At 38.2% G+C, this 16,192-nt stretch overlaps 1 protein-coding gene across 1 annotated transcript in view; it reads left to right on the top strand.

Annotated features, from left to right (window-relative positions):
* Nucleotides 1–6,112: 6,112 nt before the first annotated feature.
* Nucleotides 6,113–16,192, top strand: part of LOC146001559 (uncharacterized protein KIAA0513) — a 33,159-nt gene continuing 23,079 nt past the window's right edge. Inside the window, exons 1-3 of the mRNA XM_083139032.1 lie at nt 6,113–6,268; nt 13,632–14,161; nt 15,173–15,274. Coding sequence (XP_082995158.1) covers nt 13,648–14,161; nt 15,173–15,274 — 616 coding nt within the window. The 5' untranslated portion in view covers nt 6,113–6,268; nt 13,632–13,647. The remainder of the gene's footprint in view (nt 6,269–13,631; nt 14,162–15,172; nt 15,275–16,192) is intronic.

The following is a 16,192-nucleotide window of genomic DNA, read 5'->3' as shown; positions in this document are numbered from 1 at the left end:
TCGTATCTCAATCCCATTATAATATTACCACACCTTAAAAGGTATTATGATCTTCGATTACAAAGAAATTTTTCGTTAATCCTACAAGAATTTTTTTCAAGTGTTGTTCCTAAAATACTTTGCTACGCATCGGCTAACACACTCGTGCACAAATGTCAGAGGTGATTTTGTAAATGCTATTGAAACGAATATGTATTCATTCGAATGTATTGGAAATGAAAACACACATAAATGTGAGCAGGGGCGCCAACTTGTCAAAATTATTGGGGGGGGCTCTGATCACTGAAATAAATGAATGAATGACTCACTCCCTCCCTTTTTTAAAAATAAAAATTACGTCTTCGTATAGGAGTTTTGAAGCAGCTATTATATTCCTCATGCAAATGAAATGTAACATGTCTTTTGTGTCTGCTCATTTGTTTTTTAGATAACAATTAACATTTTTATTGAAAAGTATGTATTTACATTAAGAGACCAACCTAACAGTTTTATGCCGGCCTCGGTAACCGAGCGTGTTGGGTGGTCGACTCAACTCGGTTTGATCGGGAGGTCTCGGGTTCGAGTCCCGGCGAGGGCATGGGTGTGTTTTAATGTCCGCAACAGACATGTGATGGGTTTCAAATAACCCATAAAATAACGAATATTTAACAGTTTTATTTCATTATTTACATAAATGCTAACACAAATCGCAGGAAAATAGTTTTACTTTGTTGTTCTTGCTACAATATTTTACTTTTTTGTTCTTGTTACAAAATTTTACTTTTTAAATTTAATTTTGCAATAATAAAAAAAATAGCATGTACACTAAGATATAAAGTAACATACACAACAAAAACATATGAACATGATTTCAAAATAAAGCAAAAGTTGCTTTACGCAGTGGGTTATTGTTTTATGAACTCATTAACGAGCGGTCTCGGGTACAAATTATCAAGCACAGTTTGATGTATGTGGAGTACCGCTAAGCTGCTTAGTCTCTTCTGCCTCATTGTAGATCTCAAATATGTCTTTAGTCGGCTAATAGCACTGAATGATCTTTCGGCTGTGGCTGTCGTCACTGGCACAGTGCGGAGGACCATCATGAATTTGGCTCCTGGAGGGTGCTGTCTTCCAAAAGAAACTTCCTTATGTCACGCATGGTAGTTAGAACCACTTTCTTCTGTTTGGCGATATCATCAAGCATGGACATGTGAAAAGAGAGCCTATCGGCATCCAAATCTTGGCGAAAGAATTCTCGCGTTTGCTGAAAGTGTGTTGTGCAACTGTTCACAGCTGAGATGCATTCTTTATCTACGGTTGTTACTTTTTGTAGTCCTGTAGATTCATGTCCTTGTTTAACACATGATTTTGCTGTGTCACACACGTCAGTGTATATTGATTTATAATACTATTTTGGAGTGTAGAACTTGTGATGTTTGGCAGCATCGGGATTTTCAAGTTTCTTAGAGACGTGATGTTGCCGTGGCAATTCTGGCTCATCAATGAGGCTGGGTTTGCCCTCTGTGCATTTCTGCCAGAACTGCTCAAAACACATTCGCTTTTCTTGAAAGATGTCAGTCAAGCATTTTAGTTTTGATTCCACTTCTGTAGCACCAATGCGTGGAGACTGGGGGGGCTCTTCTATTGGACCCATCACATGGCAGTAGAGGGAAAGAAAGAAAAATGTCTTGAAGTGAAGCATTGTCTTCAGGTATCCAGCACATTTTGATGCTGCGTCAGTAGAATCTTCTTCAGAAAATTTCTCAAGAAAATTGAGAAGGTTTTCATAGTTCCTTAAGATCTGTTGCATACTGGAGGTTCTCAGTGTCCACCGACGAGGGGAAAGTGGTCGCAGTCTCATTCACATCAATAATATTCCTAAATATTTGCATTCTTTTTAGGGGATTCCCAAACAGTCTTTAACCAGTCGTTGGCTAAATTCATTATGTCTCTGATTAATATAATAGTAAATAATAATTATATACTTAGTACATAGTAATAAGTCGTGTGTTTTGCTGTCTCCGGTCATAGTCCCCCCAAAGTTGATGGTTTAGCGGTCTCAGCCCCCAAAGTTGATGGTCTAGAGAACATTTCAAATGTGTATTTAAGTCTAAGTTCATGTGGCACAATTCAGAGTAAACTTTACAAGAGAAGAAAAATAATACATTAAATCCTCTTAAGCAAAATTATTGGGGGGGCTCTGCCCCCTCATCATTAACATTGGGGGGGCTCGAGCCCCCCTAAGCCCCATGGAGTCGGCGCCTATGAATGTGAGACATTCCATTCCAGGATGAAACCTTTAACACATATAACAAGATAGAAATGTTATACAAAAATTATACAATTGTTCTACAGTTACAGTTTTACAAATTAAAATAAAACATTATAATATATGCAGTGTTAAATAATTACAAAGTGTAAGACTAACAAGGGAGGTTATCTAAGTGTCCCCCTCCGATTTCCATGAAACTTGGCAGTATAGTGGGGCCCAAAGGAAGAATTACGTGTTTCTTTGTTTCAGCTAAAAAAACTGTTTTAGGGTGCAAAACCTCCTCAAATGTCAAGATGAGGACAAATAGAAGTGAGGATCTGACCCCTGTGTCCCCCTCCGATTTCCATGATACTTGGCAGGTGTGTGTATAAACGGGCCCAAATGAAGAAATACGTGTTTTTTTTTGTTTCAGCTAAAAAACGGTTTTAGGGGGCTACCCCCCCCTCAAATGTCAATATGAGGACAAATTTAAGTGGGCATTTGACTTATGTGTCCCCCTCCGATTTCCATGAAACTTGGCAGGTGTATAGTGGGGCCCAAAGGAAGAAATACGTGTTTTCTTTGTTTCAGCTAAAAACGGTTTTACAGGGCGAAACCCACTCAATTGTCAAGATGAGGACAAATTGAAGTGGGGATCTGACCCCTGTGTCCCCCTCCGATTTCCATGAAACTTGGCAGGTGTGTGTATAAACGGGCCCAAATGAAGAAATACGTTTTTTTTTGTTTCTGCAAAAAATTTGTTCTAGGGGGCAACCTCCTCTCAAATGTCAAGATGAGGACAAATTGAAGTGGGGATCTGACCCCTGTGTTCCCCTCCGATTTCCATGAAACGTGGCAGGTGTATAGAGGGGCCAAAAGGAAGAATTACGTGTTTTTTTTGTTTCAGCTAAAAACTGTTTTAGGGGGCAAAATCCCCTCAAATGTCAAGATGAGGACAAATTGAAGTAAGGATATGACCCCTGTGCCCCCCTCCGATTTTCATGAAACTTCGCAGGTGTATAGAGGGGCCCAAAGGAAGAAATACGTTTTTTTTTTTGTTTCGGCTAAAAAACTGTTTTAGGGGGCAAAGCCCGCCTCAAATGTCAAGATGAGGACAAATTGACGTGGGGATCATGTGACCCCTGTGTCCCCCCTCCGATTACCATGAAATTTGACACTTGTATAGAGAGATCCTATGCCACCTGTTTCTTCCTATGTCATATTTACGTGGTTTCGGGGTCAGATCCCCACTTCAATTTCTCCTCATCTTGACATTTGAGGGGGGGCCTCTATACACCTGCCAAGTTTAATGGAAATCGGAGGGGGAGACTTAGACCTCCCTTGTAAGTGTATTAATTAATTACAAATCGCGCACGCGCGCACACACACTATATATATATATGTGTATGTATATTATATGTATTACATATATATGTATATTAGCAGGTAACAATATGTTATAAGCACATTCTTACTTTCCAAAGAAGCGCATGTGGGATGGCAAAACGGATCCGGATCCGAAAGTTCTGGATCCGGATCCGAAAAATTTTAGGATCCGGATCCTTAGGATCCGGAACCAACCGGATCCGGATTTCGTATCCGCCAGGATCCGGATCTGGCCATCCCTAGTCTGAATAGCCCAGATGTGTTTTGCTACATCTGGGGTGAATTTTTTCCCCGGGTACAGAGACAGGAAATTACAGATTTTGCAAGAAGAGCGTATTACGCATACTTTAAAATGAAACTAGGAGATCAAGATAAATCGTGGGCCCCACACAAGGTATGTAGATCAAGTGTGGAATCTTTACGAAACTGGAGCACGGGAAAGCTGCCATCTATGCCATTTGCAATACCCATGGTGTGGAGGGAGCCTCAGGATCACAGCAATGATTGTTACTTCTGTTCCTGTGAAATTGTAGGTCGAAATATTAGAAACAAGAAGAGGATAGTGTATCCTAATATTCCATCTGCAATGAGACCTGTGTTGCACGGTCCAGACTTGCCTGTACCGACACCTCCATCAAGTCTTGAGTGTGTAAGTGATCCTGGTTCACTAAGTGATTCAGTGGAAGGAAGTGAAATGGAAGATGACATTTATGACACCCCTCACGGATCTCGTGACCCTATACCGTTCACTCAAAGCGAACTCAATGATTTAGTTAGAGACCTAAATTTATCTAAAGAATCAGCTGAGCTTCTTGGTTCCAGACTTAACGAAAAGACTTGCTGGCTTGTGGAACAACATTTTCCTGGTACAGACACCGAGAAAATGAGTTTGTACCTTATTTCTCGGAACAAGATTCTCTCGTGTTTTCTTGTGACGTGTCCGGTTTGCTGAATAAGTTAAATTTTCCTTGTCTTTCAACTGATTGGAGGCTATTCATTGACTGGAATAAAACAAGTTTAAAATTTGTTTTGTTACATAATGGAAATACGTTCCCCTCAGTTCCTATTGCTCATTCTGTGTCACTAAAAGAAACCTTCAGCAATATGCAACTTGTTCTTAATAAAATTAAATATGAGGACCATGGTGATCTTAAAGTTTTGATCATTTTACCTGGACTACAATGTGGATATACGAAAATGCCATGTTACATGTGTGAGTGGGATAGTAGGGCACGAAATTACCACTGGGAAAGAAAAGAATGGCCAATGCGGAAAACGTTGAACCCGGGTTCAAAGAACATCGTAAAACAACATTTAGTCAGTCCTGAGAAAGTTGTACTTCCCCCTCTTCATATCAAATTAGGGCTGATTAAACAATTTGTGAAGGCACTTAACAAGGAAGGACATGTTTCCAGTTCATATGCAACAAATTTCCATCCCTGTCGTACGGCAAAGTGAAAGAAGGTGTTTTTGTTGGACCAGACATTAGGAAATTAATGAATGATAAAGACTTCGAGGAAACAATGACTGTAGCTGAAAGAGATGCTTGGATAGCATTTAAAAGTGTAGTGTTGAACTTCTTGGGGAACCACAAAAGTCCTGATTACAGAGAAGTTGTTGAGAATATGTTACTTAAATTTCAAGAGCTGGGTTGTAACATGAATCACAAATTACATTTTTTGCATTCACACCTTGATAACTTTCCACAAAATCTCGGTCAATTAAGTGAGGAACAAGGCGAACGGTTCCATCAGAACATGAGGGATATGGAGAAAAGGTATCAAGGACATTGGAGTGTTAGCATCATGGCTGACTACTGTTGGGCATTGTACAGAGAAACGCCAGGAGAAAATCACAAGAAAGTTAGGAAAGCTTACAGAAGAAAGCGTGCTAAACAGAACTGAAAAATATGTATTGTGTAATGATTTTCTTGTGTGTATATTATATACTGCTATATGTCGTTTTCTATATTATATGGGTCCTTTGTGTCTGTCTATATTCATTTTAAAATAAACATGTTGATGCGTTTAGTGTGATAAGCTACTTATTCTGATTGAAGAAAAGAAAAATTATAATAAAACAGTATGCAATATTGGACAAAGCCCAAATTTTGAAATTTGATTTGTAAGAAAACCTTGCGTGATAGAGAAAAACGAATTTCATATTCGTGATCAGCATGGCGCAAATAATAAAGTTCACCTATTAAAAAAAACAAACATTAAATTGAATTTAATTTGCGGCCCTGTGTTATATGTGACCCACGAGAGAAGGTCGTTAATACGCCACTGCTCCAGTTCGGCAGGAAACGTTCATCAGGCTTTCAATCTTTGTATTTACAGAGAATTCAGAGTAATATATCCAGAAAAATGATCATTAAACTATGAGAATATAAAAACAGTATGTGGATAATTCTGAAGGTCACATTATCTTCGGAACTTGCGATTAATCCCGTTGTCATGACGACGATCACGTGTAATGTATCACCCAATGGGAGACTTAAAACGATTTCACACCTCTTCTCTGTCTACACATGGCACCTGGATATGTAGAGCCTGTGCTTCTTAGTGTCTTGTAATGTGGTGGTTGTAAAAGGCCTGTTAAGAGGGAACATGATATGTAATTGCTGACGTTATTTCTGACGGATAATAACAGGTTGGTGTATTGTTTAACTGTAGAAAATTATTATGATCAAGATCAGCTGACGATGACATTTTAGAACGTCACTGCGGGGTATGCAGGGTTTTCACTGCTGGTCGGCACGTCAACTTTACAGAAAATAGTAATTTGTTACCATTACGCATGTCTCGGTGTAAATATATTTTACGTATGTAGTTTTCGAAAATAGTAAATACGAATTGTTTCATATTATATTATTTGTAATGATGAGATCGATTTGTTGTAGTTGTCAGCTATCGGCAACATTCGGCACTTTCATTGCGGATTTTGTTTATGATATGAATTTCAAGCTTAATGTTATTTCACAAATAATGTTTACATTATTCGGATAAGTCACACTTAGTTTATGATGCATGTCATGCTGTTATAACATGGAATTCGTTTTCGCCCGAGTGATCAAGTATGGGAAGCATTTCGGTACGCACTCTATTTGTGGCATTATTGCAATACTGGTGTTATTATTTCATTACATTACAGTTACTGTGTGGTACGTACGAAATTTAATATCCAGCTAGAATTTTGCGTTTGAGTTTGTACATAATGCAAGAAAACTAAGTATGTACAAGGGCAGAGCGATCACATGTCTGTAAATTAAGATGTATTTACGAAGTTATATTTTGGTATTTTCAGTAAGATATAACTGAAAATGAAATATAAGGGAACTTCTTGAATTTAAGGTTCTCCCAAATAGGAAAGTGTATAGCAAAAAATAGTTGGAACTTGGTACTACTTTCGTAAAGGTGAGACACCTATAAATCCTTTATTTCACACTTTTTTACATTGCTAACGTACTGTTCTGCATTGCGGAACATTTCTTTAGGTGAAATAATGAATTTTTAACGAAAATAATACATATTTCTTACTTTGAGTACTGACTTCTGTTCTTCCTTATTTCCACACACAATATGGCGATAGCGTACTCGTTCATTGCACGTTGTTCCACTGTTTTGTCGATTTGGAGTGTGCATGCACTGTTGCAACCTTGTTCATAAAAAATACCTACTTTCGTGCCCGGATTTGAAATTTTCACGAAAAAAAATCATTTTTTGACATAAAGAGTAATTATTAAACCATTGACGTTGGCTCAAAACACCATCCACAGGTAGCCCCACAAACCATTGACGATAGCCCCAAAAACCCATTGACGTTAGCCCTACGAACAATCACTGGGACGAGGTATGCCCACGAGGTTAGGTTAGGTTCCATTAGCACTCATTTTGTTCAATTTAGCATATATGGACAACATCGGTTTTTCTCGATGAAAGAAAATACACAGAATTCTTTTGAATTTTAACTTTCCAGGTTCTGCATTCCACTTCTTTCTTCAAGATTCCGTGTTGAATTACAAATTCCACTGCATCTTCCAGACCCGGCAACAACTTCACAACGCATCCTCGACACATCATCTTATAGCGAAAACACGGTGTGGTTTGAAACACAGACTTCGGGGTTTACGTCATCTAACACACGGAACATTGTGCTCTCGTGCAGAAAGCAAATGGCGGCAGCATCAATAGTGTGTTGGAGAAGTTCGGGAATGTAGTTTTGATCCACTTGGTAAAATTTTAATCTTCGGGAAACTTATTTCTTCAATTTTACAGGAGAAAGTACGTATGGAACTGAGTTTCTGTAGACTTTAGAAAGATCATGGAATTCTTTTCTCCCTTCGGCCGGTAAATCATGTATTTTTCGACATTAATGTCTCTGCGATGCACAAAAGCTCTTGCCTCCATTACCTTTCACTACGTGAATCAGATGTTCTGTGCATTTGATGACGTAACCCCCGGTCAGTGTTTCCAACCACGCAGTTTTGTAACTGTGTAAACGTTCCAGAACGTACGTGAATGTGCATGTTAATGTGCATCATTTTTCAGTACGAACTTGCGAAAGGATGACGTGTGCAGAATGCATCGTGAAGTTGCACGGCGTTGATTAACAATTTTAACTATGTTTGACTTACCTAAGCTCACCTTGCCGTACATGGTTCGTGGGGCTATTGAATGGTTTTAGGGGCTATCCCTGGATGGTTCATCGTACTAGGTATTTTAATGAAATGTTAGTCGTACTAGGTATTTTTCAGTGAAGAAGGTTGGAAACACTGCATACCCATTGGTGATCGACAACGCTAGTCAACCTGTGCCAGAGGGGAGGATGTGTCCAGTTCAGAAAGGATGGGTACAACACAGAGAATGTCTCCAATTCCTTTCCTACTTCTTATACTCGCTAAATATGCAGTCCTGGTAACATATGTGGAGTTAAGATTTGGGGGTCACGTGTAAAAATTGTACACTTACGTCTATATATGTTGCAAGATTAAATTCTTCATTACCCCAATCATTCTCCATACATAAACATAACAACCATGTTTGATGATATGAACAAGTGACGTTCGGCATTCGTTGGGCTGTCTACAGCATTGCCACATTGTTCCTTCATTACTTGCAGAGCATTAGACGAGGTAGTAGAACATGTGGAATGTGGACTTTGATTAGAGGTAGGTTTGGCAACAGTGTTCGAGCGTTCTTCTAGAAAAATGTCCTCTTGCACAGCGAGGAAGCTAGTGCTACAAAACTTATATTTTGTTACAAAAATGTATTTTGTGCATTAAGATATTTGGGTATTATACAGAATGTCCCCATCTCACAAAAACTCAGTTGTGATGCTTATGATTGAAGTGTCAGTCAATGTGACATTAATCATATTCCATCTTTCCTAGTGTTTCGTATTTTTCCTCCTAGCATCATTTTGCCATGGTTCAGAGAGATTGATTTTCGACCATTTAAAGAAGGGGTTCCGAAACTTCTTTGCTTCACAGCACCCTGAATATTTAAAGATTTTTCAGCGGCGGCCAGAATGTAGCCCTCTGTAACACTTGCAACGCTCGGTTAAAATTGCATGCCTTAAGTTTAAAATAAAGAACGTATTTCAAATTCAGAAACATTTCATATGTAAAAATGTACTAAATAAACCCATCTTTGAAACATTCATAGCATTGACTAACAATTCAGTGAAAATATTGAAACATTTCGCAGCTCACCTGTAAGTCAATCATGGTGCCCCAGGGTGCCTCGGCACACTTTTGGAACCACTGATTTAAAGGGTATAATAGCTAGCATCTGTTCATCGTCGTCATTAACCCATAAACGCCCATTTTTTAAATTTTTTTTGCTATTTTATTGTTGTATTCACTTGAAAAACTCTTACATACACGTATTACAATGAACAAATATTTTTTGCATTCACAGTTTTCTCATAATGTGTTTTCTCCTAACTTTAGGTAAGGTACCGTTACATCTAGTCTGAATTCCAAAAGGTCTATAGATTCTCTTCCATGAACTATCTTATATAAAATCCAGGCATTGACTAAGCCATATCAAGCAGTCGAGTAAAAGGCACTAGTACCATTTCTTTCCTCTGATACTTTTTGCATACTTTCCCACCAGCCAATCATGACGGTCTACTCCACCCATGTGTGTGTTGTATGATTTCAGAACCTTCAGTTGTGTTATACCAACTTTCTGTCTTGTGGCTCTGTTCCACCTTGGAAGGAGCACTAACAGGTTCAATTGTGTCACCGTTGGTGGCTATGGTCACACATTTGTTGTCTTTCCATCGCACAAATAAAATTCCACCACACGTGTTGAATCTGTAGTCGTAAGTAAATCACGGCTGTAAAGAAGTTGTCAAAATAAATACTGTGGCTGTCTGCAGATGAGACACAATCCAGCATTTGTAAAACCACTCTTGATCCAAGGGCAATGTCATCTCTTCCAGTATTTGTCACTTCCTTACCACAGTAGATATTAAAATTGAAACAATAACACTTGTTCCACAGAGAGTCCAAAATTTGTACCCGAACCTTACTGGCTTTCCTCTAATAATTTTTTTCTGTCTGTTATGCCCAAAGTACTTTACAATCATCTCATCTATAGACAAACATTCTTCAAACACACCATATTGCTGAAAAACAGAATTCATCATATTAATCAATGGTCACACTTTGAATCCTGGGTCATTCTTGTTTGCTTCAGCCAAACTGTTATCTTTAAAGTGAATCAAACTTTTTAGTTTTAGAAAAGTGTTTCTTGACATAGCCTCTTTCACAACATCAACACCTAAATTTTCTTCCTGTGCCTCTTTCACAAAATCAACACCTAAATTTTCTTCCTGTGACCAGTAAAAGCGTTCTGGCGGAATCTTGTGATATCCCGAAAATAACAATATGCCAATGAACCCACTCACATCATTAGTACTCAATTGAAAATTTTGCAAGTTCTTCTCTGACACTGCATATCTTACCGTTTCCTTCACTATATGTTCCCAAACACCTTTCCATTTTCAAAGAGTTCATTTGGTGTCAATGGTAAAACACTGTTTCTCATTTCCTGTGCAGATATGTTTACTTCATTACCACGAGGTGCTACCTTTGTGTAATTTGGATGCATTTTCCTTCAGTTACTGCTTTATTCACAAAGTTTCCTCTTCTTAGATTTACCCTGAGCTGCCTTACTGCAACTCCATGTATCAACAGCCAAAGGTTGAGTGTCTTCTCCATTCTGCGATGTTGATTGTGATATTCTTCCCTCGAAGTCGATGACACACATTGAATTTCTAATGATCCAAGAAGTATTGCCGCTTGCATCAGGGCTCACCACCATGTGTTCGTTCAGCGCAGTGAACATTTTTGGGGGTATAGTGGCCAACAGCCCCTTAGCTGCCAGTTTGATGCAACATGCACAGGAATTGTGTTCAACACAATCCGTGGAACACCGTGGGAGTCAGTGTTCCCAACTATCTAAAAAAGTTATCAGACGTGAAAGACGTCGTGTCAGAGTAAATTGTGTGTATATACTTGAACATCAAAGAAGGATTTTTTCGAATATATATATATATATATATATATATATATATATATATATATATATATATATCTGTGTGTGTGTGTGTGTGTGTGTGTGTGTGTGTGTGTGTGTGTGTGTGTGTGCGTGCATGTGTGTGCGCGCGCGCGCATTTAATATCTACGTAATTTAAAACATATACATGAGTGTTCACGTGCTCATGCTGTGTATATAACAATATAATCTTTAAGACTGGAATTTCACCCTAATCTTTAGAGCTTTTTTTTGCAATGAAGTGTGTAAAAATTGAACTGTAAGGAAAAAAATGGAAAACAGTTGTGTTGAATATTCACTACTAATCTCGTGGATCTAGTAGAACTATCCCAAAGGCTATAATAATAATAATTTAATAATTATTATTGCTATTATTTCTATTCAAGTTGTATCAACGGTCTAACCCAGGGCATGAAATTTCAAGTTTGAAGTCAGTCGCCGGACTCAAGCTGGGTCAAACACTGACAAGGGGGGGGGGGGGTCCATTTACGGAAACTGGGAGCAAATCATCCAGTGTCTCAGTCGTCAGAGAGTTCGTGTAAGTAGTCTTGAGTCTGTTGTGACACCTGAAACCTCTCTCACATGAAGCTGTGCTCACTCGTAGAACAGCAGAAAATGTCAAAATCTGGAACAAATTTGGGAATCTTGCTGAACACTCCTCACTGTGAATCTTCTCCAGTGTCTGATTCAAAGTCAGAGAAGAAAACAAAAGTTTGTATTCTGTTGTCCACTCTGCTAACAGAACATCCATTTTTTCATTATAGAGGCTGGGGTTCAAGTGCATGTAGGGCTTCTTTATTTCTTCTATCCCAAACTGAAGAATATTTTCTTTGGGAGGCCAACCCAAGGTGACGAAAACATGCAGAGATGCAATCACATCTGTTGATATAGTAGATTGCAATCTTTCTGTGATGTACACCTTCACATTGTTAATTACATTTCCTCTAACAGTCTGAAACTCTTGCTCTCCATTTTGAATGTTTGTGAGCTGCACATCCCTGATCTTCCCTGAAATGGATACATGGTCCAAGAAATCTTGTTCGCTAGGTGCAACATTAGATTCCAGGTCAGCCGAAACTGAAATACAGTGTTCAATTCTTATTTTCAGAGATGAAATCAAAAGATTCTTATTTTGTAGTGCCACGCTTAAAGGGTTCAATTTCCTGTAAAAATCCAAAAGGAAGTACAGAAGCTTAACAAATTTAAATTGCTTCAAACTTTTCAGCAAACCCTTAGCTTTAGCGCCATCATTGTCTTTTCTATGGAGCACCTGTTCAAGATTGGTCACAACAGCTTTCCATGATTTCAAGAGATCTCTTACAGCACTTTCTTTATTGGCTAACCACCAAATAGTGTGAATACCACTCAGTTTTAGAATTTCTTCTCCTATAACTTCTGCAGTTTCTCTCAAGAGGTGAAGTCTTTAGCAGAGCCATGATAAAACTGAAAAATATTCCTAATCAAGGAATCAAATGCTCTACGATATTTAACTCCAACACAGCTAACTGCAAACGATGTGCAAGGCAGTGAATAGTTATCATTTTATTACAAATAGCTTTCATTTGCACAGCCAATCCTGATTTGTGCCTGACCATATTTGCTGCACCATCAGTACCCAAGCCAACAATGTAATACTTGTTTCTGTATTTATTTGAACCTATTGCCTTCTCAAAGTAATCAGTTATGGCTGTGAAGTAACCAGCAGAAGTAGAGTTTGTGAGCTCTATTACTCCTAAAAGGTCCTCTTTGATGTTACCATAATTTGCATCCACGTATCGAACATACGTACACATTTGCATGCTCGACTGATGAACTATCTGTGGATTCATCCATCAGAAGGCTGATGCATGTACTTTTCTTTATTTTCACCACTAGATCTAACTTCAAAGTTTCAGCTATGAAATGAATAAATTCTCCTCATTGCTTTTCATTGCCATACTTAGGTAGAACACTCACACTTAATTTTCCTGCCAAACACAGCAGATCTACAAAGTCTTTAAATGGCTTCCCATGTTAAGCTACATAGTATGCTACATTAAATAAATTTGTAAGATGGGGTCGGCGTTGAGTGGACACGGGGTTTTCAATCGTCTCGATTGAGATGTTCGGGCATGTTTGACACACATTTGAAACAACAAAATTTTAGTCGCCAGCCCCAAACTTTTGGTCGCCAATGGCGACCTGGCAACCGGAAATTTCGTGCCCTGGTCTAACCCTACTTATAAAAATTTCTGGTGATGCCCATGCACACAAGAACAAGGTTTCTTACTTTGGCAAGCTGTATGTGACATGGGCTTGTGTACTTTCTGGGCTGTAATTAATTGTAAGGGAAAGGTTGTATGATGTATGTCTTTGTACCTTCTGTTCCATCTTGTCATGCATTATTATCAGCAATGCTCTGCTTGCAATAATTTCTAATTTCATTTCTGATTTTATACTTATTGCAGACACTCGACAGTCAGTATGGTTGATTTCCTGACCTCTAAAGATGGAGGCGAAGGCCACCTGAGGCACTTTATGGGAAGGACTCATGGGGTGCTGAAATCTAGCCTGCTGACTGTGATAGAAGGAAGCAACGGTCTCATAACAGGCCTTTCATCTAAGCTAGAGTCTGCCTTAAGCCTCAGCACAGATTCAAACTCCGAGAGGGATAGTGTGCACACGAGCAATGCGGGCGTGGAAAAGACTTCGGAAGTTTTTAATACGAAGCTGAGGTTCCCGCAGTTTGGGTCTGGGCTGGCTTTCGAGGAGTACGCCAACCTAAGGAAGCACAGGAAGGGAAACGCAGGTGAAGATGTGCCGGAAGCCACCGTTGAAGAAGAACAAGATAGGGCTGAGGATTTAAATGATCTGAAATCTAGTGAAGAACATTCTAATATTTCCAGCAACAGCAATAATGCTTACAATCTTTCATTCAACTCGATTGAATTAAGAGCAACTGGTCCTGATCCGTACGAAAAGTTAAAATACAAAACAGGTACAGGATATATTTGTATATTAATCAACTTGTTTAGTACTCTTCAAATTTAAAGCTCTTGGTTAAATTCATTGGAATTTAGTTGTTAGTTCCTTTAAAATTATAGGTTATTTACTGTGTGTCCTTCCAAGATGTTAAGTAAGGCAGTCAAGGTTTATAAAATATAGTTGAAATGCTATTGCATGTTTTTCTTTCAAACTGGTTATTCTATTGTACAGTTGTGGACCCGTGTGGGTTGTAACAACCTCACTGACTTTCAATGGGATCGCTACAACCCTGAAGTCTCCATGACTGTACTAATGACTACTTACATCTGGTTGCTTTTAGCAAGGAATTTGAATTGAAAACCTAGCCTTTAGTGATGCAAGTGTTTTTGTGTCACCTTTTTTTTATCAGGTAATAACATTTATGGGCCATTCCATGTGAAATCACCCTGAGCAGGTTGCTTCATAGTCGTGGATTTGTTTCCATTTTTTTTACTGATAGATACTTGGTCCAATATGACAAATGTGTAATATTAGACTTGTCAAACAAATATATTGAAAGTTACAAATTTTGAAAATTTGAAGCAACTTTTTGTCTTTTAATTGGGTGAAAGAAGTATCACCATATAAATACATTTGGTTGTGAGAGTGATGGTTGTGTATTATTAAGTTGATTATCTGTACTGGTGTCAGATACCATGTAAATTATCTTCTTAATATCTCTATTGCTCAATTACGAACATACTGTCTTATATCAGATAAGGAGTGAGTAATGTGTTATCTTTAAGTAACCTGCCATATGTTTCTTTGCATGACGAATCTGTTATCCCACAAGTAATATAGTGTACTCCATTTCAATGGCTGATATTTAAGAAAAGCAAAGCACCGCCAGTGCAGATGATAACTTTTGCTAGCAAGACAGTCACATTAATCAGCATCATTAGTCATGTTATTCAATTTTTAAATATTGAATTTCTTGTGTAATTGTGGAAGTGTAGTATTTTAAATTTTTTATTGATGTTTCCAGAGGCTCTTAGCAGCGGGTCAGCCAGTGAAGGTGACGGATATGGACCAAGTACAAGTATAGATTCCTCTGATCATGATGCCAAGAGATTCTGGGTGAGATCAGGTAATAGACTCGAGCGGCTTGACAGATGTTACGTATTGATGTGTACATTTGAATGTGCTATAATTGTTGAACATGGTAATATAATTAATCCTTGTTTCCATATTAAAAACCATAAAGTTGTATCTCGTCTGAGGAAGACCGTGATAGAGTGTAGAAACGTTACATGTAAAGTATTTTTAAATCTTAATAAACTGCTTTGGTCAGCAAGTTTATGGTTGTTAACCATGGATTTTAATGACAGTTGATTTACAATTAGATACGCATGTGCAGTCTAATATTAGCATGCAGGGTGCAGCGAAGATAGACTGACACTTGTTCTTTTGCTGTTTCCAAGTAAGAAACAATGATGGCAATTAGACATGTCAAACAGTAATCATCTGTACAGTATAACAGTGTACTAGTGTAGTCTAGTGAAAGGGTACTTTTGCTGCACTTTGTATAAATGATATGATTCTTTGTTATATTCCTACTTTCTCTTTTTTCACAATGTATCTCATAATTCAGCAAAATCATGTAATGAAAAATGTGTAACACATAATGGTAGTTTTTATTGTGGCTGTTATATGTGTTTTCAGGTTTATACTTAAAAAAATGAACATGAATGATTAATTGCACTAGAAGGTGTTTATCAGTTCATAATAACGTCAGTGAAATTCTTGATAATCAATCAAACTGATGTTTTTTTAAAAAAAATCATAATTCAGATATTTTGTGTTATGGTTTTGTTAATGTAGAGCGAGGCTTGTGTAGCCTATTTTTTATGAACTTCCAAATAAGGCTTCCACATAGCCAAGTGGTTGGTGCTCTTGTCTTTGCATTTGGGTTCAAATCCTGGTGAGATCTCAAAATTTTGGTGTTGACCCAGCATCATGAGGACAATTGCAGGGCTACTTGAAAAGAAGAAATTGTGGGCTCTGG

Source organism: Lepisma saccharinum, chromosome 17 (genome assembly GCF_977018435.1).
Source record: "Lepisma saccharinum chromosome 17, izLepSacc3.1, whole genome shotgun sequence".
NCBI lineage: Eukaryota > Metazoa > Arthropoda > Insecta > Zygentoma > Lepismatidae > Lepisma > Lepisma saccharinum.
The sequence above is the reverse complement of the archived record's forward strand: the minus strand, read 5'-3'. Positions and strand labels throughout refer to the sequence as shown.